The following is a 24963-nucleotide window of genomic DNA, read 5'->3' as shown; positions in this document are numbered from 1 at the left end:
GTTAGACATTAGTCAGGTTCCAATGGGTAAATTAAAGTATAGTTTGAGAATTTGGGTGGTTTAAAAGTGGAAAACCAGAGAAAACCATCTTTGGAAGAAAGGCTGAAAGAGAAGTGCAAGGATGTGGAAGGAATTATGGTCCTAGCAAAAGTAGAAACTGCATACAGGAAAAACAAGGAAGCCTTTGGGGAAAGGAAAACTAGGTAAGAAAGAGTAGTGATGATGGATTGGATATGGAGGAACACAGTCAACAGCTTGCTGCAGTCCAAAGGTTATGCTCATTTCGTATGTACATCCTTCCCACTGTATCTAAACAAATCCCCTCAACAAGAGCTCAGATGGATAAAAGGAACATATCCAACACCAGTATCAAGGTAAAGAAGTAGATGATAGGGTTCTGGAAAAAATAAGAGGCTGTTGATGCTGATGAAATGGGAGTCCGAATTTACAGGTCAGAATTTGAGAAGTTTTGAAAGACCTAAGAATAAAAACTGGCACCAGGAATTCATGGCATACCCTCAGAAATACTGACTACCTTAAGGGAAACCAGCATGATGGGGTTATTCCCCTTAATGTGCAAGATGCATGGAAAAGGACAACTGCCATATGATTTTAGGACAAATGATGTTATATCGATTCCTATGAAAGCGGTGCTGACAAGTGTGAAAACTATCACACCATTAGTTTAGTATGGAAAGACAATTTGACACTGAGTTGGAGGACATCAATTTGGCTACAAAAGAAACGTAAGAACACATGAAGCAATCCTGACTTCACATCTGATCTTAGAGGATTGAATTAAGAAGGACAAGCGCACACACATAGTGTCTGCAGAACAACAAAAGGCATTCATTATCAGATACGGAGAAGGAAGAATAATTTACAATCTGCACAAAAACAGTCTGCATTGATAAGAATCAAAGACTTTGAGAAAGCAGCAGTATTCCATAAGTTAGTGAGGCAGAACTGGAGGTTCCCCCTCCTTTACAACATTCATATAGAAGAAAGGGGCAGTAAAGAAAACCAAAATCAAAGAGGAATTTGGAAAGGGTATCACAATCTGGAGAAATTGTTGAATGGTACAGACAGCGTCTTAAGGAAGGATTACAAGATCAAAATAAATAAATGCAAAACAAAAGTAATGGAGTGCAGTAGAACGAAGTCAGCTGATGCAGGAAAAATTAGATTAGGAAATGAATTTCTAAAGGTAGTAGATGAATATTGTTACTTGGGTAGTAAATAAAGGAATGACAGCAGAAGTAATGAATACACAAAATGCAGACTGCAGGCTAGCACAAGCAAGGAAGGCCTTCCTTCAGAAAACAAATTTGCACCTTTCAAACAGTGATAAACGGATTACATAGATGTTTTTGAACACATTTGTCTGGAGCATGGTGTTGTATGGAACACTAACATGGACGATAACTAGCTCAGGAAAAAAGGGTAGAAGCTCCTGAAATATAGTGTTAAATATGAAAGTTGAAAGTGAGCTGGAAAGATCGAATCATGAACGAAGAGATACGGAATGGAATTGTTGAGAGATCAATTTGGCTAAATTTGACAAGAAGAGACAGAATGATAGGACATATCTTAAGACAGCCAGGACATGTTCAGTTGGTTTTGGGGGGAAGTGTAGTCAGTAAGAACAGTAGGGGTAGACAACGATATGAATATGACAAGCAGATCAGAGCACATGTAGGATGTAGTAGTTATCTAGAGATGAAAAGGTCACCACAGGATAGGGGCTCATGAAGGGCTGTATCAAATCAGTCTTTGGACTGATGACTCTCAAACAATAACAAGCGAGAAATTGTGTCCTGGTTAACAGAGACTGCAATTCGTTTCCAAGAAGACATGCTCAGAACCTGGTTATATTCATTAATTAAGATGAAAAAGCCAGTCAAGTGCACTTATAAAATAGACTGCCTTTAAGCCGAACATGGTCATACTGTATTACACCTTTCTCCGTATCACCCAGAATTGAATCCCATTAAGCTGATATGGGCAAGTGTCAAGCATGGCATTTCTGAACAAAATGTGGTGTTCAGAATTTATTTTATTATTTATTGTCTTGTTTTATATGGCGGGACTCTGGCTATGAAGCCTGCTATTCTGTCCGGCCATACGTACACTTACATGAAGAGTTAAATACACACCCAATTATCTACAATTTAATATCTTAAGGTATCAATCAAATGTTTTAATTAACCTAATAACTTAGATATAATCTAATCCTACAATGTTATGAATTGTTATTACTTATTAACCAGGTTTGACAGTTTCCTAAAGCGGAGGTGGTTTGACACGCTCCTAATTTTAGCAGATAGAGAATTCCAAATTCGGCTGGCGGCGACTACAAATGATCTACTGTAGCCAGTTGAGTGGTGAATGGGAATGCTTAGTACTGAGGTGGATAATGAACTGGTAGGAATACTAGAAGGTGATGCTAGGTAATAGAATTGTGTGCCAAGGTATTCAGGGGTGTTCGGTTCAGTATACGATGTAACAGGGAAACAGGGAAATTTCGTCGCTCTCTTAAGCGTAGCCATGAAAGTCTATCATATGCGGGAGAAATATGTCTAAACCTTGGTATAACTGAAATAAATCGAACACATGCGTTATGTGCCTTTTGGAGCTTGATGGAAAGTGAGGCATTCAGGCTGTATACTACGTCACCGTAGTCGGATATTGGCATTACCATACTTCGGATAAGCAGTTTTCTTACATTTTGCGGGACTAAATCTCTGAGTTTCTTAAGGGAATGTAAGGAATAAAACACTCGCTTACATATACCTGTTACATGATCGTTCCAACTAAGGTTTTTATCTATTATCATCCCTAAGTTTTTAACTGTGTCTTTGAATTGTAACTAAGTGCCTCTTAATGTTACTGAGTGGGTATGTAGTCTGTAAGTCGTGCGTGGGTTTTCTGGGTAGCTAAAAGAATACACTGCGATTTTTGGACATTGATTTTTAGTGCATGGTCATCGGTCCACCTACATATTCTTTCTAGGTCGTCATTCATATTATTTATTGCAGTCGGTAAGTCACAATGTTTAATTACTTGTGTTAGTCCTGAAATGAAGATCAAAAATAGGAGTGGGGCTAGCACTGACCCCTGTTGTATTCCAGTCTCAGAATGGAAGCATTACTATAATTTATGGTGAACAAATTGCTTCGAATACAAATGAGGATTGGAAGTAAAATTTGTGAGCACATTAATATATTTGACGATCAGTAATTTCAATTGAAGGTTTATTGGACCATGGTAGACATAAACGTGGGAAGTGAAATGGACAGAAATAGTGACAGTGATGGAAGCAATACTGAAACCTAAAGAGAAACTGGAAACAAAATCACAGACACTGCCAGCGGAAGTGAAATAGGCATGGATATAGAATATGATGAAACAGTGGGAGGGGCATTCTCTAAGAGATTTAGTATGCCTAGATATTGTGACAGTGAACGATCCATAGTCTTCTATGAAGTGACTAAAATACCGAGTTAAGTGAAATGTGCAGTTACGTGTTAATTATTGGAAGTATTTGTGAAAGGCTTCTTAACAGGAATACTATAATTTACGATGAGATTGTATGTTTCATAGTTCTTGTCACCTTCCACTATAGCACACTTCCTGTCCTGCATTCAAATGAGTGTTCTCCACAATTTGCAAAATCTGTACCGAAAGACTGTGACTTTGTCCTCAACACAACAAAAGCAATGTAAAAAAGAAACCTACACTGTCAGAAATTTTTCTTATGTACAATATACGGGCAGACAGGTTACAAAATTATGGTATATGTAGGGAGTAACATATGACCATTGTGCTGAAATCAAATGCTGGACAGAGGAAGCAGAGTCCACCTTCATTAGGATGTGGCAATGCCTATCCTGAAATGATCTCAGAATAAATTTCAAAAAGAGAATAACAAAGTGCTGTGTCCTCTCCATCCTACAAAATACCATAGAGCCCTATATATTTTATTACCCACAGAAAAGAGAATCGAAACTTTCAAGATCTGGATATATAATGGCAAATAGTGTAATTCCTGTAGGTTATTTTCATGTCTCACCAACAGAGATAGGTCTTATGCCGACAAAAGGATAGGAAAGGGCTAGGAGTAGAAAGGAAGCAGCCATGGCCGTAATTATGGTACGGCCCCAGCATATTAATATAAAAATGGGAAAGCATAAGAACCATCTTCAGGGCTGCTGACAGTGGGGTACCACACACAACCATCTGTAGACCTCGACTTATCAAGACAATTTAACTCTAGAGTCTGAAACACATGTATCACATTATGAGAACTCCTAAAAAGGACAATCTGTTACGAGTATGTTTTGAGGAAAAAATTAGGCAAAAGAGGACTTAGAAGAAGACGGTCATCTCAGATCAATATTTTGAAGAAATGGGTTGGAGCTCATTGGCACATGACAAAAGGAAGATAGCCATGCTCGTAGCCTAAATATGGTTAGGATAAGGTAGCAGCAGTAAGAGTGAAGAAACCAGCCACGAGATGAAATGCAGTGGAGGGATTTTGAACAATAATAGCTGCTATGTATTACGTAGCATAAAATTTCGAACTACATGAAGAAAATATGAAAATCGTTTCAAAATATTGGAAATCTCCCTATACATCTTTCCAAGGATCTTCAAAATGTCTGCTGTATAATGAGGAATTGCTCAATGAGGTCTAGTCAGAAGTTTGTTACAATTTGCATTATCAGAAAAAGTCTTAAAAATATCAGATTAATTCAAATGTGTTTACCTGTGTTTCTCTTGGCACTGCCAAATCTGACTTTGGTTCTTCTTTCAAATGCATCTCTTGTGATATAATTTTGTAATTGTCCTGTGGTAAAGTTAATATATTAGGCAAATTTTTCAGACACATCCAGAAATAATAATAATAATAATAATAATAATAATAATAATAATAATAATAATAATAATCGTATGGCCTCAGCTACCGTGTGCAGACATTTCAATTTGACGCCATCTGGCTGTCTGCTCGTCAATTTTGACGTTCCCTTTTACTCTAGGCCTCCACTAGATGGCAGACCGAGTAAACCGAAACTCTCTTGGGCGTCTATGGCTGAGATTTAATGAATTTGGTCGGGTAAACACCAAATGTGTCACCAGAGATCTTTTACATGCCGACATCGTACGACATGGAGTGTCGAATGGACTTTTTTCCGCCCTTCAAAAATCCGACTACCTCTGCCGGGTTTGAACCCGCTATCTTGGGATCCGGAGGCCGACACTCTACCGCTGATCCACAGAGGCAGCTACATCCAGAAATGTATTTATATATGAGTGTTAGTAATTCATCATTTGCTAGTAAATGAGACAGTTTCAGTTTCATATCATCATTATCACCTGTCAGAAAATCTTTATGTCGAGTATCCATAAAAGCATGACAACTAAGAGACCTTCAGAAGCGGAGGCATGTCATGTTTGAATACTCAGAGTTATTTTTCAAGAGTAGAACAATTATAGAATATAAAACCTTCCAAAATAACACTGATTGATCACAAAAATGTACAGACAAACAAATAATCTGCTCATTTAAAAAAAACAAATTCTGAAATATTAAGAAATTCATAATTTATCACTGTTATCTTTCACATCCTGTACCAGGATATAAAACTTAGCAGGAAAATGTATCTTCCATATTTCCTCTTGTACATGAAGTGCTCGGCCTGAAGGCAGGGAGGATCCTCAACAGCTCTACCATCAGCTGCCAAAGAGAGCTAGGTGTCACTGAGGAGGCAAACTAAGGAAATGAAGAGTAAGGTAGTTTTCCATTGCTTTCCACTTCCAGCCAGACAGTGCTATTACTTACCAGTCTTTCATGTTCACTGAACTGTGCACACAGACCAGCTATTTCACATCTTTTCCTATAGGATCTGGCAGTATTAGCAATGGTGTTACCCATACTGCACATATCTCAGTCACTTTCATATTGTACGAGGCAAGGATGAGACTTGAGACCCAAAATACAAGCGACAAACTTGTCCTGGGCAAATCCAGAAGACAGCAGGCATTGAGCACACAGTATCTCAACAGAGATGGATTAGGGCAGGCCACCTCATATGGAAGTCATCTAGGACATAATGCCTAAACATCATGAACCATACAAACAATTATTCCAATAGGTTAAGTACAATGTCAATCAGTGCTCCTTGTGAAGGCACAAGTACATATGGTCAGCTGACAGGGATATTGCAATTTGCCGTACATTGCACTAACACAGATAGGTCTTTCGGCAATGGTGGGAGAGGAAAGTGCTAGGAGTGGAAAGGAAGTGACCATGGCCTTAATTAAGGTGCAGCCCCAGCATTTGCCTGGCGTGAAAACAGGAAACCATGGAAAAACCATCTCCAGGGCTGTCAACAGTGAGTTTGACCCACTACTTCCTGAATACAAGCTCACAGCCGTATGACCCTATATAATTTTTGGGATCAGCACTGCATGCTGATAGTACCAAAATCATGAAGAAGTTGTAGATCAAATACCTAAATGTAGTACGGAGCAAGTTCTTGAAGAGTAGCAAGACATATGTGTATACTTCGTGAACTACAACTGATAATACATATTTGATCCTAGACTTCTTCATAACATTGAATTTCCAACATACAGTGCTCCCAAAATTGTTATGGTGCTTCTCAGACCGCATCTGATGGAATTTTTTAAACTTCACATTTTGTTTACCTGTTTTGCCTTTTATTTGCCTTTTGCCTTTTGTTTGCCTTGTATATTTATTTGCAATGGGCTGAAATTTCAACACACAGTGCTGCCTAAAGTGCTTTAGTGCTTCACAAACAGCAACTGATGGAATTATTTAAACTTCACATTTTATTTATCTGAGCATTGTCTTTTATACTTATTTGTGATCGGCTGATGATAACCAAAAATAATGGTCAAAACCAGTACCAATTATAATTATGTACGAATGTAAAAATTACATTTCTTATTTTAATAGTATTGAAAGTTTGAACCATCATATATCTCCTTTTAACTTAATAGTGTGTAAAATATACCTCTAAATCAATTAAATATGTGCAGTATTTGCGTCTTTTGCAGTGTTACATAATATCAGCTTCATATCCGTACTGGCAGTACTGAATTATATACCTACAGGACTTTATTACATCCTCCTAATCAACACAAACTTCAAGGTCACTTCACTGATAACTTCAGGCCATGCTGCCAATGAGCAAAAACGCGGACTGCACTAATGCAATTCATATCTTGTATTGTATATAAGGAGCCAATAGAGCCCAATAAAGGTATAATTCTTTTGTAGTGCACAAGCACTGACATATGTGGATTGGTGCAATGTAGTGAATCTACTAGAAACACATCCTTTTCTTATCATCATGGTTGAATTGCACAATATGGAATACATGACGCATTTATTGTTCTTTGCCTCAGTGCTTAGACATTCATGTTTTTCAATAGGAGTCAGTTCAAACAATTTGCAACATCCACAATTATTCTTCTTCTTTCATCGTTTCAGCCTGCTGTGGACCATATTTTTTCAACCGTTTGCATTCTTGAGCTTTAATTATTCCCCAGTACTCACACATTCTCGTTCTGTGAGCCTCCTTTCTTTCATCAGTCCACTTCTTGCCTGTTTATTATCATCATCAATATTCTGAATGGCAAAATTAAGATGAGAAGGACCATTCCTTGAAAATTTTGTTTCATTCTTACTCTAATAACAAGACTCTTCCTTAATGGGGCTGACTGATCAAAAATCACCATCAAGGAGGTGAACTAAAAGTGAAGCAACACTCAAATAAGATAGCATTTTTGTATATCATGTAATAAGGCAATAAACTGATGATTTTATGTAAGAATGCATTTAGTATTTTGTACTGCATAAAGAACAGAGAAATCTTCCACATAACTTCAGGCCATGCTGCCAATAGTGGCAAACATGGACACTGCACTAATGCAATTGTTATCGATGAGCACATTATGGAAAGGAATAGGTACATACATACATGCACATTCATTATAGACTGTTATTCTTTTTGGTGTTCAGTCAGCAAGCCTCTGTGAATGTACTAATCACCACAACAATCCCCCATTTCCAACTAGTTCTACATGTCTTATCTTTATATCATTAAAAACTGAGTCTAATCATCACCACCTTGGTCTCCCTGTATTCCTCTTACCCTCCATGACCAACTCCATCATTCCCCTAGGTAACCTATCTTGCTCCATTTGCCTCACATAATACCCACCAATGCTTCTAGATTACAGCTCCATCCATAGGGTTCAATCTTAATTTAGACTGTATTTCTTAATAACAAGTACCCTCCTGCCATTGTTCCAACCTGTTTTTACCAGCAATCATTATTGCAACTTTCATGTCTGTTACTTCTAAATTTTGAATAAGTTATCCTGACCCCACCTTGCATGTTATAGTGAATATTAAGATACCTTGATAATCGTTGCAATCCTTCCTCTTTGTCTGCTTATAGGTAGGTACAATTACAGCTTCCATCCAATCTGAAGGTACCTTATTAACATTCCATGATAATCTTATTTTATGAAGCCTTTCCAACCCTTCTTCTCACTACACTTCACAATTTCTGTCTAATTACATTTATTCCTGCTGCTTTATGACAATGGAGTATATCTACGATCCTTTCCTATTCCTTAAGAAAATTTCACCAACATAATTGCTCTCTTGACACAAAAGTTGAGAAACAATAGGGATTGCAAGTAATATATGACACAGTGAAGTTGCAGAAGAAAGACTGTGTTCTATGACTGAGAAAATTATTCATGATAATTAATTTGATGTGAGTGTGATGCTGTGTTGTTTGACTCATCAGACTACTTACAGTGGTATTATGGCAGCATGTCTACTGTTTCATGTGAATATAAAAACTGATTAAATCTAGAGTGATTTACAATAAATGTGAAATTCCTCTCAGGTATAAATAAGTTTCTCACAGGCTATGTGCTTTAGGAATTAAGACAGTAAGGCATTCTGAAAAGATATCTCTCTCATTAATCCTCCTATCAAAGTAGTGTACATGAGCAGAAAGTTTTACAAATAGATTTCCAGTAAGGTTGGTAGATTTCAAATTAGGTTGGCCATGTATATTTTTTGGCAGAGTAAGATTACTCTTTCAGTCTTCACATAAATCTCCAGTTAATTCATGGATGTTGAAATTTTATTGCACCTAAAAACAATCCATGGATAAGAGGATTCTAAATGTGGGTTCATACACATCCAGTATTTTTCAGTTACAAGAACTCTAACAACAACAAAAAGAAAGGCAAGACCCATAAGCTAAAAATATTTAAGTATCATTATTAGATCTGAAATGGATAATTAAAAGAAAATACTGCCACAGATGCACAGTTGTTACAGTTTATAAATATAGATTACAGTCTTTACTAATAAGCATGGTTCATCAGAACATGGACTAGAATGATGCAGCTTTCCATGTCAATTTATCCTGTCCTACCAGTTTCTCCTCCAACTAGTGCAGTGTTAAACGGATATCAGAAAATTTCAATTTATTCCCCTCACGGCATTCGTATTAACAGACGGGTAACAGTAACTGCAAAATTGAACTATTTTAGTACATTTACCCTGAACAAGACAACAGAGGATTTTGAACTTCTAGTGTTCTACCGCTCATTCATAATCAAACAATATTGGGGATTAATATTCCATTGCTGTGGAGTGGCATACGGTTTTGTGTCATCACTAAAAACCACTAAATATTTAAACTCCGATGTAATTATGCCGAAAATAATGATTGTTCATTTAACTAAACAGCTTTACAGTATGTAATTAGCACATATCTAGGTTATGTTAGGTTTGCAGTCTGTTAACATGGCAGGGCACTTCACCCATTCAGAGGTCTAAGGGATAGCACTGTAGTTGAACTAATATTTACAATTCTTTTATCATATTAACATCATGGCCTGCCTTATCATTCTAAACCTCTAGACTTGCTCCTAAACTAAATTAATGAAATCCTGCGGGAAATAGTTTCTAAAACGATAACAATAATAAAATTGTTATAACATTCATTCAGTTATGCTAGATTTCCCCTGCGGTTTAAGGGGCAACGTGCCCGCCTGTCACCGGACGGTCCCGGTTTCGATTCCCTGCTGGGTCAGGGGTTTTTCATTGTAAATGATTAATATCCCTGTCCTGGAGACTAGGTGTTTGTGTCATCCTTAACGTTCCTTTCCTCACATTCAACACTGTACACTTCTTCCATTCCAATTACACGCAGGTTCATATTACATGGTGCAAATATTGGCAAAAGATCTCTATAGGTCGATGCCCTGAACAAATATCATTAAAAAAATAATAAATAAAGCTGTTGCAGTACCTACAGCCACACAATCAGGTCAGGTGATACCAGTGTTGTAATATCATGGTGGAAAAAGAGGTGGTAACTATTTTGCCATTAACTGGTTTTTAATTGCAGTATAAGGTGACTTTTCATTTCTATGGAATATTTAACCATCTCACTATCCACATGTGCCCTGTAAATTCCTCACCCTAACAGCAAATAAGTATAGTACTCCCCTAGATTTATCCATCTGTGCAATCTCAAAAGCAACACTTCATAAAGATTTAAGAGTATTTTTTGCTAGGGGCTTTACGTCGCACCGACACAGATAGGTCTTATGGCGACGATGGGATGGGAAAGGCCTAGGAGTTGGAAGGAAGCGGCCGTGGCCTTAATTAAGGTACAGCCCCAGCATTTGCCTGGTGTGAAAATGGGAAACCACGGAAAACCATTTTCAGGGCTGCCGATAGTGGGATTTAAGAGTATAGGAATGTACTGAAACACTACCGATAGATGTCTCACGTGTAGTACCCGGTATGCGCTTGTCGATCATCATTTGTTTATATGTGTTTTTAATGGAAGTTACCTAGTTAAATGCTAAAGTTAAAGATTTAATATATCGTTACGACAACAAAGACGACGAGAAAATTGTGATGCCTGACAATTGCTGTGTCCCAATGTCCCAAAATCAAGGTCGACCGTATTCATACCATCAATTTCCTAAGCAAGATGCTTTCCGTAAAAAGTGGTTGCATGCGATTCGTAGGCAAGACCTACGAAATAAAAATATGACTCCTAATATCAAAGTCTGCTTGAAACATTTTACAGTTGAAGATTATGTCATTACTGAAACTGGTAAGTAAGCTAATTAGTACTAATTGAGAAATAATTTTATAATAAGGTAGTACATTCTTAAAAGTTAATATGACCTATTTCAATAATTTTAGGCAAAAGACGAAGACTTAAGGAGAACACTGTACCTTTGATATTTTCATTGTGTGGCACCGTTACCTTGGAAATAACTCCGAGAGCAAGAAGATATAGAAGTAGGAAAACAGCCATAACACCGTGTGCGGTACGGTACCCTGAATCACACAGTGACCTATAATTTGACACTGGAGCACCATCAATTTCAGACTTCCTGAACAGGAAATAACTCATTACTTCCAACTTTGAAATTTTTATACCGGTATTTGTCTTATGGTCCGAAACAAAATCCTGAAACTCGTGCGCTACACGGAAATGAAGTTCAGTCGTACTGGATGTAGCCCCAGGCACTGCTGTCACACCAATGTCGTGCCTTATGTACGCCTATAACCGGCAAAGAAAAGAAAAAATACCGTATTAGGAATGTTTTCAAAATGCTATTTGTACTTTAAAAATTCAATCTAAAAAACCGCTAAAAGAAGGAGTTGCTGCATTTATTCCTTACTGGTACCTTTCAATCAACTCTTGCATTTTTCCGGATAATTTTTCACCCCTTTTCTTTAATTCTGCTTCCAAGTCCGCAATCGCCATCGTCTTGTAGAAAACATTGGCAGAATATGGTAACTCCATTTTAGTGCATTTAAAGCAAAAGTTTCGTTTCAATGATCGCAAATGTAGGAATACTCCATATAAGTCTCATGTAAAACAACCGAGCAGCGGAAAGCGCATACCGGGTATTACCATTACGCTGCCTAGCGGACAAGTTTTGCGTGATACATCCCTATTGTGACAGTGGACATACAAATTATCAAATTTGATCATCAATGTTATAAAATATTTTCAATCAGTAGTTAAAGATGAGTAAAAAATCAATAATGAGCAAGCTCCCCATATAAGAATAAATTTAAATCTGTTGAAGCCAAAGAGGATAATACAGAATTATCAATACTGCATTAATGGACTCGATACCCTGATGATTTCAGGCGAAAAGGAAGCAATCAGTCACAATCAGTAATTTTATCATGGACATTAACCTAAATATCACTGCAGTAGCTTTACCTAATGAAAAAAAGTCCATAGCATGGATAGGATCCAGAATCAGCACTAAATTTCAGGTACTGATATCTCAAATTCATTGGAAATCTTACTTGGGCCTTGTAGGTAAGATAAAGGTGTTCATTCCTTAAAGAATAGGGCCAGGTCAGTTAATTTACACTGAAAATAATTAGTGTTTTGTAACCAATCATGAAACTATCCATGGGGAAAAATAATGAATCTAAGGTTCCAATGCCAACAACTAACTACTATTTCCAACAACAATGAATGACATCCAGCACATAATATACTATGGGTGATGGTGTGGTCATCCCTGAAAATATATTATCAGTTTCAAATTTTGTACAATTATTTCACCTGTACATGTTTTGGGAGCCCCAAATTACTTCATCAGTGACTTCTACATCACAAATCAATATTTCCCATACCTTAAGCTCTAACATTATTCATCTATGCATAAGACATCATCAGTATATACCATCATTTTTAACATATACACACATAATGGCCATTTCTTGATAATGATTGTTGTAATGGATGAGTGAACCTCAGGGTCATATGAACCTCGTTTCTTAAATCTTACGACTTCCTGGCGGGGATTCGAACCCACGTCCCTCCGGGCAAACCAAACACGCCTTTACCGCCTCGGCCAGGCAGCCCCTCCACTTAAGTGCAAGCCTATTAAAAAATTAACTATTATATTTTTGTCTTGTTATTCCTAGAACACTTTCTAGAATGAACTGGTTCATCATTGAATTATTTGAATCCTTAAGATCTAAACGTGTAAATCATTATTATCATGCCAGATGGAATCTTTCTATGTTGGTGTTGAGCTCGAATTTCAACAGAGCGGATCAAATGTCCCATCATGTCCTTGAATTCATGGCTATTATTTGCTCTCCTTGCTGTAAATTATTGAAGTGGAGGAAGACCACCAGCTTACCAGCCTAACACTTATTGGTTCTATGTCGTGCAAACTAGCTTTAAAGGTTTTGAAACACTAAGATGACAGGAATCGTTCCCCAGAAGGCTAATGTATTTGAGCACCTTTAATACCATCAGGGTGATAAAGGATTTAATATGCCAACTTGAAACCAGAAGTCAAGCCATCCACAATCTGAGCTACTGAGACTGCCATTTTCCCTGACAAGAGCTATAAAGCAAAGAGAGATGAAGAGAAACCCACTTCTTCTTCAGCTTTTAGACATGCTGTGCCTAATAAAAGGTGCATATTTTTAAATTCTGCATTTGTGTAGCCGTAAAAAGTATACTTAATCAATTTGAGATTACTATACAAATATATATGTGCCTTAAGAAAAGACAGCACGATTCTCATATATCTCCTAAACATCAGTTAAAAGTAGAGTTACCGGGTGAGTTGGCCATGTGCGTAGAGGCCCATGGCTCTGAGCTTGCATCCGGGAGATAGTAGGTTCAAATCCCACTATCGGCAGCCCTGAAAATGGTTTTCCGTGGTTTCCCATTTTTACACCACGCAAATGCTGGGGCTGTACCTTAATTAAGGCCATGGCCACTTCCTTCCAATTCCTAGGCCTTTCCTATCCCATCGTCGCCATAAGACCTATTTGTGTCGGTGCAACGTAAAGCCCCTAGCAAAAAAAAAAAAGTAGAGTTATTTAACCAATCAAACTCAGATGACTGCTAAGGGTTTAATTGTAATCACTATATAGTTACCTGGAATGATACTTACGCATGAAGTATTTGAAGTTTCCTCAAAGCAGATTGGTTCCTCTTTGACCTTTACTTCCAAATCCATTTTAAATAGTGTGCAAAGATATACACGGTTTTGGGATATAGATTACTTCCACAGACCTTGCACTGAAACATGAGCAACAAACACTATTATTGCTATCTTTGAGGTGAAGCTTCCATGGTGTGAAGAATTATTTAGTTTATACTAGCATGTGCCCGCGGCTTTGCCCGCGTTTGTTAATCGAACCATTAGATGCTTCTAAACTATTTATTTAAAAGCAAATTAAAACATTGTATTTATTAACTCACACCGTATTGACGTAAATTGCATGAAATACATTATTTTATTTGTATTATTTTGTTACTTTCATTGCTTAAGAGCTTAAGATACCGGGTTGATGGATGATACAAATTGTTATATAATACACAATATCGTCGCTTCACCAGTAAAAGGTTGTAATCCACAAAGCTCTTCTTATCGATTATTCTCCTTAAGACTGGTCACGCCTCCCAGCCACATATGGATATGCAGCCCATCAGAACAATGTCCGTTGTGTTCGTTTTCCTATGCCAACAAGTAACCGAAAATGAACCTAACATGCATTATACAATAGGAGTGCGTAAATACGTAATGCAAGCACACATTCGTATAGTACGGTACAGTAAGGTTAATTTTCCTTTACACATGGGCATAGGAAAATGAACACAACAAAATATGTTCTGATGGACTGCATAACCATATGTGGCTTGGAGGCGTGACCATTCTTAAGTAGAATAATCGACAGGAAGAGCTTTGTGGATTACAACCTTTTACCGGTGAAGCGACGATATATTGTTCCTCAGAGCTTCGGAATAAACTATATTAATGTCCTTCCATTTGGAGGTAGCATACATACTGTATTGTGTTTGCCTGGCATTGCTTCCACTTACTTGTGCCAGGCTCCTCACTTTCCTCTATCCTATCCGACCTCCCTTGGTCAACTCTTGTTCTTTTTTCAAACCCGACGTTATTAGAACACTCGAGGCCTATGAAGTCTTTCATTTTCACGCCCTTCATGGCCCTTGTCTTCCTTTGACCGATGGAGTCCTACAACTTTAAGCGATTGTCCTATGTCAAAATTTAAGATCTCTGTGTGCCGTAGATTTGACTGGGCTACGCACACATACACCCAAACATTTCCGAATATTACGGGCTGATTACTCCTAGTGTCGCGGACAGAAAATGGCTTCCTATTCAACGGATTTACAGTCCGAGGAATACTACTTCGCCCACAGCATGCTCAGTAATGATGGTGGCTTCAATAATATTCTTCATTAGTTTCAGAGCCGTGTTCATTGCAGAGCATCAATAGCGTCATATGCCCATACAGCATATAAGACCAAAAACTCTTTCCTATGCCCTGGACGTAAAATGGCTCCTTGAATTTTGTGTTCTCTACCTATCTTATGTGCGTTGCCTAGCGACAGCGACTCGATGCATTTCATCTCGGTGACAGCACGTTGGATTGTCATATCCCAATGCACGTTTTCCGATGGTTTTTCATTCATAACTCACCAACGAAAGTGAAAATGAAAATTCCGGCTTCGAGGTGCATTCGGACCCCTTTCCATCTTCCTACGTTCAAAATTTCAGATATCTGCGTGCTGTAGATTTTGCCGGGCATCGTGCACAGACAGACAGACAAACACTTCCTTTTATAATTATAGATTTCCGGGTTGAACCGTGTTGTTGGCAATACATCCTGTGCAGTTTGCCGATGTTTCGAATACATTGCAGTATTCTTTGCCAAGGCGACTGAAATAGTGATGAGTCAGTCTTCCAGGCAGCAGTCACAACTGCAAGAGTGGCCCTGACCTTAGTCTTTTATATCCTAACATTTCTGGCTGACATAAGCCTCTGGCTGTCTCGTGAGAATTCTGGAAGGTATGTGTAAGAGCCAGGTAGTGGGGGATTGCCCGCGCTGTTATGTAAACACGCAGGCCGAAACCCCAATTACATAATAGCGCGCCCAAGCCCTCACTACCAGGCTGTTACACATACCTTCCAGAATTCTCTCGAGACAGCCAGAGGCTTATGTTAACCAGAAAGGCTAGCATATAATAGACCAAGGTCAGGGCCACACTTATAGTTGTGACTGCTGCCTTGGAGACTGACTACCTCGGATCGAGTACGGGTATTTCAGTCGCCTAGACAAAGAATACTGCAATGTACTCGTAACTTCGGCAAACTGTACGTGATGTACAGACAACAGCAACACGTTTCAACCCGGAAAATAAACCATAGTATTATTGCTGTTTTGTAGTCAAGTCTGTAGTTTTAAGTGACTTGAAATTGTGCTCATAGCCACAGGACCTTCAGTTTTACCTGGAAACTGAACCTCAGGGATAAACATTTTCAATGAAAGAACATCCCACACCCAAAGAATGGGATTAATTTTCACACCACTTGTGAAAAGCCTGTGACTATGCAACTTACATATTGCCCACTACACTGGGAGTCCAATGACTGCTTTGATGTACCTTCTTTTTTTCATGATTTGTTTATATCATACTGACAACGATAGGACATATGGCATTAAGGCTAGGAGTGCGAAGCAAGTGACTCTGGTCTTGAGTGAGGTAGAGTCCCAGCACTTCTTTGGTGTGAAAATGGGAAAACACAGAAAACAGTATCTAGGGCTCCGACTTCCTTTACACTCCTAGCCCTTTCCTATCCCATCACCTGTGTCAGTGCAATGTAAAGCGAACTGTAACAAAAAAAAAAAAGACATTCTACAAACAAACCTTCGAAACTAATCTTTTCTTGTTCAACTTGCAGGGAAAATGATCTGCTTTTAGCCACTGTGAAGACACAATTACCACATCCTGTTCCTCCACTAGCTATATTGGCTGTGTAACTTTTGTACTGCTCAATATAAAACTCACTCTCTTTACACTAGAATCCAGTGGTGATTCAGATACAATATAAAATTTGAAAGTCACTATTAGGAATGTTCTGATATAGTACATTCAGTTTTGTTTTCAATCCACAAACCTTCAGATAGTAAGTGGTGAACCCAGTCTTATTAATAACACTAGCAAATTATCCTGGATGTTAATGACAATTGTGGGTAAGCCCTGTGCCTCATGTATTTTAATAAGCCAGTTTCTTAAACAGATATAGCCATAGTACTTCTCTCGACGCACATTACTCACGGGCTAGCAGCCCCTTTAGGAGATAACATACAATATGTTGAATTCAGTAGCAGTTTAGCCAGATTCCTTATTGATTAAACAAATTATTTGATACAGGATAGCCAGGTACTCATTGGCAACTTTATCCAAAAAGTTGCAATCATTACTGATTTTGCTACAATATGTACTGTATGTCCATTACAACGAACAGCTTCAAACTGGTTATGAACTCCTTCGTTACAACAGTTCCAAACTGGCTATAAACAATTTTGTTACAACAAACAGTTCTGAACTGGCTTCAAACTACTTTGTTACAATGAACAGTTCCAAACTGGCTATGAACACTATCAAAATTACTTTAATGAGCATACATGAATCAGAATGCTTCCAGAACTGATTGTTAATAATGGTTTGTTGGAATTAGTAAATGCATTTGTTAACTGTATAAACGCCTTCTACGAATTGTTACAAAGCCTTAAAAATGGATTATGGAAGATCTCACTGTTCCAATGAGAAGTACTGCATGTAATCACACCATTTACTGGTCGAATCAAATGTGCACGTATAGAACAAGCAGTCCCTGGTATTGAAGGCGCACTGCTGGCATTGGCTCTGAAATGGTTCTCAATGCAGTTAGAACAGCATGAATTCAGAACTTACAGTTCAGAAGCAGTTCTGAATTTCTGTTGGAACAGCATGTACACTGCCACCAAAAAGCATTGGCACAGACACTTTTTCGCATCTAATACAATTGTACAAATACTAGGAACATTATATGTATACCATTAACCCTTATTCAATAAGGGAAATAATTTGTATATTGAACTACTTTCTAAACACAACATGAACACATTTATTCTGTTAAATTACGGTTTGATCCCTCTCAAAAAAGTATTGGCACACTACGTTGCTTGTTAATGAGCTTTACAGACAGCACCGCACGTACCAGATTTGTGCAATCGGAGTTGACAAACAGATCAGTCGCTTGCCTGATGCCATTGTAAGGGTCATTCACTTGCCATGATGAATCCGAAGGTGAAGGAGCATTCCGTGTTGTTCCGCACCAAGGTGGTACCTTGCATTTGCAGGGTAAAAGTTACTGTGAAATTAGTAAAGAACTTTCTGTTACTTATTCAGCAGTGCAGGCAATCATCAAGAAGTTTCAAGAGACTGGTACAACAGACAATAAATGCAGATCTAGGCGTCTAAGTGTTCTTACATGTGGGGAGTGTGGGAGCATAGTTCGTCTTGCACTAAAAGAGTCCTTTAAAATGCAGGGTCGATTATATCGGACATCCAGTCAACTTCCAAGAAAAAGGTCATTTCTCAAGCTATTAGGAATGTTTTGAACACAGCTGATATTCATGTGAGATCTCCCAGAAAGATACCATTTATCTTGGAAGTTCACCAAAGATTATGTCAATAAATCGATTGAATTTTGGAATTCTGTGATATTTTCTGACAAAACCAAGTTTAACCTGTTTGGATCTGATGGAAATATAAAAGTGTGGCGCAAACCAATTACAGAGCTCCAATCACGACATGCCCTACCAACAGTAACACACGGGGGAGGAAGCATGGTGCTTTGGGCATGCATGGGAACTTCTGGTGTTGCTGTCTCGGCAATTATTGAAGGTGTCATGGATCATCGTAAATATGCCGATGTGTTGCGAGGCCACTTATGTAGCAGTGCCCAGAAACTGGGTCTTCATGGCATCTTTTACTTTCAACAAGACAACGACCCAAAACATACGGCGCTGCGAAAACAGGAGTGGTTACTATAATGCACCATGAGGAGTTTTCACTTCACACAGAGCCCTGATCTTAACACAATAGAGCACCTTTGGAATCACTTGGAGACAAAAGTTTGAAAATGTCGTTCTACTGGGAAACGCGAGTTTCAGACGGTGTTCTTGGAGGAATGGTCAAAAATCTCAGGAGAGATAACTCGCAACATGGTTCCCTCCATGACAAGATGTCTACAAGCTGTCATCAGTGCCAACGGTATGCACACAGGCTACAAGACTTGAGTTATGTGAATTACAGAGACTTTAGCTTCATTTGTGTATAGGTGTGCCAATACTTTTTTGATGTGTAGAGCAACTGATTTTGTTTCGTAGATATGTATTTTTGTTGTGAGAAACCAATTATAGCCTACTCGAAGAACCTTATATTTACTACTGTACATTTCAATCAACGTTATTAGTGTGGAATTTGTATATAATGGTAGGTGTGCCAATACTTTTTTGGTGCCAGTGTATATTACAGCGCATGAGCAGGCTATTCAGAATCAATTCGGTACCATGTTGGAAAATAAACTTGCATGTTTTATCACTTAGAATGGTAGCTGAGATATATTTAATGTAGACAGCCTACATTTGGCCGAAAATCAGAATTATCTTGCCGATGATCTTTTATGTTTAAATACGAACTGAACAATAAAGCTTACCTTATTTCCTATCTCGTAAAGTACGTGTTTAAAGTTCCTTATGGAGATTTACAAGATTGAGACTTCTTTGGACGCGGTGTAAAACGTACGAAACTGCAATTACCTGAAGTAGAAAATCTTAAGTGAAACAGCACAATCCACAGAATAAATCTGCACAAGCAGCCGCAATATGTCCGAGATACACAGTGCAAAACACATTAATTTGAACATTAATTAACAACAAGCCAACCACTTCGAAACTAAACCGGCAATAATGAATAGGGCTCCTCACCAATTTATAACCAGTGTGTTGTTCCTCGACCGTATGCATACACGTTCATTCATTCATTCATTCATTCATTCATTCATTGTTTCATTTTTTTATTTCAATTAATTCCAACGAGCCGGTATAATTTATTTATCTCCAGCTAACTACTGTGGTAGCCATATTGCTCTGCTCTGCAACGTCTTCGAGGGTGTGTTCCTTGCTTGCTTGCTGATGCTTATGGGCTGTGTCTACGACATTGCATCCAAACCGTTGCCTACGTGATTAGTAATAAGGCCTCCGCGTGGCAGCTTATGCAGCGTGCAATACGTTCTAGTTCCAGACTCGCCGCTAGACTGCGTGTTACTCCTCCACTGTTTAAAATAGACTTATACGGAAATAGTGAACAAAAAGTTAAGTTAGTGAGTTTTTAGGTGATATAGGCCTTAAAATTAATTATATAAAGCGTTGATTTGTGTATTCAGCTTGTGGTGAGCACATAGTTTCTATTTAAACATAAAATTAAGATATTTTTTTATGAATATTCATGAATATACAAGGTTCTGTATTTGGCGCCGAGAGAGTTATTTACTGTAAACATTCTATTCACAGGATGTTTATTGCACGTGATAAACAATGGTTTATTGCTGTGTTCCATTCTGCAAAAGTAAACTGCAGAAAGGTAGTGGGATTTCCTTCCACGAGTTCCCAGTAAATGCAGAATTACGAGAAAAATGGGTCAAAGTTATATCTCGTCGGGGTGACGAGAAAAATAGCATGTGGCAACCTTCCTCAAAATCTGTAGTATGTAGCGAACATTTTGAAAGTACGTGCTTCAGCATTTCTACTAAAATCAGACGCCTTCTTCCGAATTCAATTCCAACGCTTTTTTCAGGGTACCCATCGTATTTTCATGACAAGAGCAGGCTTAATAAAACGCGTAAGCTACCCAAGAAACGAAGCTATGAAGATGCATTCACGCAGCCAAGTACAAATGTTTCACATGACGTACAAGAAGAGCAAAGAGAAGACGAAAAAGCCATCTCACGTTCAGTCCAAGTTGACATGACCCCCCAGTATAAAGTACAGTCAACTTCCACAACTAAGGTAAATGCGAGACAACTGGCATCGCGTACTCTCAAAAGGAAAAACCTTATCATAAAACAATTGAGGTGCAAGAATAGGAAGTTGCTTGCTGAAGTGAAGAAACGAAAGAGAAAATCGTATGCAGATAAACTCTTTGCTACACTTCAGGTTTCTAGTGAAGCGAAGGACTTGAAAGCTACGTGTTTACTTGAACAACTGAAGGCATTTGGCAAGAAAAAGATACAGTATACAGAATATATTATAAAAATTTGTGTTCTGTGGCAGAGGAAATCGCCAAAAGGCTACGAATTTGCTAGGCAAATGGAAATATTGCATTTGCCACACAAAAGTTCGCTAATGAAATATATTGGCAGATCATCTGGAGAAACAGGAGTTACACAGGAGATAAAAGATAGGTTGGAAGCAGAATTACAGACACTTTCTACGGAACAGGAAAAGGTTGGCTCTCTTATTATCGACGAAATGGCAATACAGCCTAAACTTATATATGATCGACAATTAGACCAGTTTCATGGGGGTAATGAACTTGCTACGGAAGGAGAATTAGCTAACAGATTGCTTTGCTTTATGTTCAGAGGTCTGGCAACAAGATTTCGAATTCCCGTGGCGTTTTTCTTTTGCTGTAATTTGGATGGAACTGAGCTCTAAAGAAGAACACTGCAAGTAATAGCAGCCGTAGAAGAAATAGGATTTACGGTGTTGAGAATCGTGACCGATAATGCCAAAGTGAACGTGTCTATGTATGAAAACTTATGTGGTGGGCATGTTAAACCAGAAACGGCCCATCCTTTAGATGAAACTCGCAAACTATTTCTGAGCTATGATCAAAGTCACATAATCAAGAATGTTCGGTCACAGTTTCTAGAAAAGTCATTTCAAGATGACGGAAAAGAAATCTCAGGAAAGCACGTAAAAACTCTGTACAGACTACAGAGGAACTTAATTTTTTTCTCCAGTTCACTACTTGACCAGAAAGATGGTATACCCCTCCAATTTTGAGAAAATGAACGTTAAGCGTGCGAAACTTTTATTTTCAGTCTCAATTACAGCTGCTCTGGAAACCTGTAGTTCTGTTGCAAGTGAACATTTTCCCGATAAGGAGAGTCTTAATGCTACGGTACACTTCATGAATGTAATGAGAAAGTGGTTCGATATCCACGATGTTTGCAATCGAACTCATGCTCTATTCGCACGAAATTCTGATAAGTTGCATTTCTTTTCCGTTAGTGATGAAAGACTTGAATGGCTAACTGATACCTTTTTGCCTTATATTCAGAAACTTCAGGGTGCAGGAAGAAACAAAAATGAGACGTTAAGTACGGAGACTTACCGTGCTCTTGTCATTACTACACAGTCGACGGTTGCGTGTATCAAGTACTTGTTAACTATGGGCTTCCACTATGTGTTAACGCGAAATTTCTCCAGTGACGATGTTGAACTGTTTTTTAGTCACCTCAGGCAATTGGGAGGATTTAATGATATGATGGATGCTCGTGCTTGTACGCATGGAATTGAGACCACGCTGAAAAGTGGAATCATACGTGCATCTATGCATGCAAATGTCGAGATGAATCCTGATAATTTTTCACAAAATTGGCTCGGAACTCAGCATAAAGAGACTCAGATGGAGATGGCAGAAATTCAGCTACCGAATGCTGTGATGGAAATATTAATGCGCCCTTTAAGTAGTAAGTACGAATAATCACATTATATTAATTCCAATGTTAACATGCTTTTTGAAACAAAAATTTTCTTTCCTATTTTTTTTCCAGCTTGTCCAACAACGTTGAAAGCAGCATCCGTGACGTTTGTATGTGGTTATCTCGTAAGAGTGGCTGAAGAGAACACAACTTGCGATCACTGCCTGGACATGCTCACAACAATCACCACAAACGCACCACTGAATATGCTGATTCAGAGACAAGATAGGGGCGGACTTAGATACCCTAAGCCATCGTTTATCTCTCTGGTGCTACTTCTTGTGGATTTTTGCTCTAATGCTATTCCACTTTTGCCGAGAAGAAATGTTAGAGCAAAACTGTTTAAGTACTGTAAAACCAGGTTTTTTAATGAACTGAAATGCAGTGAATGTGACAATGATAAACTTTGCTCTCTTTTGCTCATCAAGTTGTTGAATCCTCTATTGGACAATGTTGGCAGAAAAGTGACGGACAAACACGGTCGTGCGAAGCAGTACAGTTTTAAGCCACTCAACAGGAAAGTTATGAAGTTGTAGATGTAGCCTACACGACGTGACGCAATTACCACAAGAAACATATCGGTAAGTGAAGTTTTCATAACATTAAATCCTGCTATGTGAACACTGAAGTGGTTTTAAATATACAGTGGAGTATTTTCATTTCTACTTGGAAGTGATCTTTCCGGTCACTATTATACGACGTGACTGTATGAGCTCTTCTTGAATTACTGTGTGATACATTTATTTTTATTTATTAAATATCATAGAAATATCGCTTTTCTACTCAAAACTCAATGTTTTACCTCCTTAATGAGCTTTTATGTGCAAATTATTCTCGTAATGCCAATTGGGATTGTGCTAAAGAATGGAGGGCTTGCCTGACATCTAGCGGCGGTATTTGAACTGCTACTGCTCTGCCAATTTAGTGCTTGAAAACACCGCGCATGCAGAGGCCTGTACTTATCTCGTAGGCAACGCCCAAACTCTGTTCCTAATGCCAGGGAAGGACGTTACGGAGAGCACAGGAGACAACACTCCGTGCGGAGAATGTGGAAAACAGATAACAGAGACCAGTGCTGCTGTGGGCTGTGATGGAAACTGTCGTAAGTGGTTTCACAAGGAGTGTTCCGGAGTTAATGCGGGTGACTTCGCGACCCTCAAAAAGCCTAGCACTACATTGCTATGGATGTGCAAGATATGCAAAGATGATTTAATTATGTTAAGACATGGAAAAGAAGAATTAAAAGCAATATGGGAAGAAATAAGAAGTCTTAAGGAAAGCATCAAACAAACGGTTGCGGAAGAGATAAGTAAAGCGATGCCTAGACAAAATGAAGAACATAAGAACAGTTCTAAAGGAACCAGTACTTCTGTTATAGTTCAGCATCCTCAAATCACTGCCAAGAAAGGATTGGCCCCGAAACCACCAAAAGTGGAGTCAAATAGCCACGAACAGAACATTCGAGTAATTGAAGACAAAGAAACGTCATCTGATAACACCGAAGAGGGGACTTGGACGAAGGTTGTGAAGCGAAACCGGCACCGTAGACAGGTAATCATAGGTTCGAGAAAGGCTGATGAAACTAGCAACCTAAGAGCGGCTAATAGAACAGCCTGGTTGTACATAGGCAAACTTCATCAGAACACGGAGAGGGAGGATATTATTAAATTCCTTCGAGATAACAACATATCTGATGACATTATTTGTGACCAATTAGACACAAAAGGTACAAAGAAGGCGTTCCGAATTGGTATTGGATTTGACCACCTAGAAAAAGTAAATAACCCAGAATTCCGGCCAGGGAGGATTTTAGTGAGGAGGTATAATTTTCGACCCCATAACGACTCGGGTACAATGCTCTCAACCAAACCCCGATAAGGACGACAACGTTTTGCCTACATCAAAGATTAAGCTACTATTATGGAATATTGAAGGACTGCTGAGCATGACGAACACACTAGAAGAGATGATACAGGAATTTGATGTAATAATCCTAGTGGAAACATTTTTAACGCATGCGTGGTAAACTAGTAGACATTATTCAACATTCGTCATGGCAGAAAAACCTCCAGTAGGGAGGCCCAAAGGAGGCATTGCATGTCTGTTCACTGATCAGTTCTCACCATTTAGTGTACAATACAGATCTACGAACGTTTTAGTAGTTCGAACCAAGCCGTGTGTTTGTGTATGTGTATATTTCCAGCCAGATTTCTCATCAACTGAGATTATTGAGGAAGTTAGTAAAGCTTTAACTGT

General features: G+C 38.5%; 1 protein-coding gene across 1 annotated transcript in view; it reads right to left on the bottom strand.

Annotated features, from left to right (window-relative positions):
* Positions 1–19993, bottom strand: part of LOC137502406 (uncharacterized) — a 64898-nt gene extending 44905 nt beyond the window's left edge. Inside the window, exons 1-4 of the mRNA XM_068229484.1 lie at positions 19928–19993; positions 19657–19759; positions 14032–14159; positions 4769–4849 (exon numbers count right to left, since the gene is read on the bottom strand). Coding sequence (XP_068085585.1) covers positions 4769–4849; positions 14032–14097 — 147 coding nt within the window. The 5' untranslated portion in view covers positions 14098–14159; positions 19657–19759; positions 19928–19993. The remainder of the gene's footprint in view (positions 1–4768; positions 4850–14031; positions 14160–19656; positions 19760–19927) is intronic.
* Between the last annotated feature and the right edge of the window lie 4970 nt (positions 19994–24963).

Source organism: Anabrus simplex, chromosome 10, assembly GCF_040414725.1.
Source record: "Anabrus simplex isolate iqAnaSimp1 chromosome 10, ASM4041472v1, whole genome shotgun sequence".
Classification (NCBI taxonomy): Eukaryota; Metazoa; Arthropoda; class Insecta; order Orthoptera; family Tettigoniidae; genus Anabrus; species Anabrus simplex.
The sequence above is the reverse complement of the archived record's forward strand: the minus strand, read 5'-3'. Positions and strand labels throughout refer to the sequence as shown.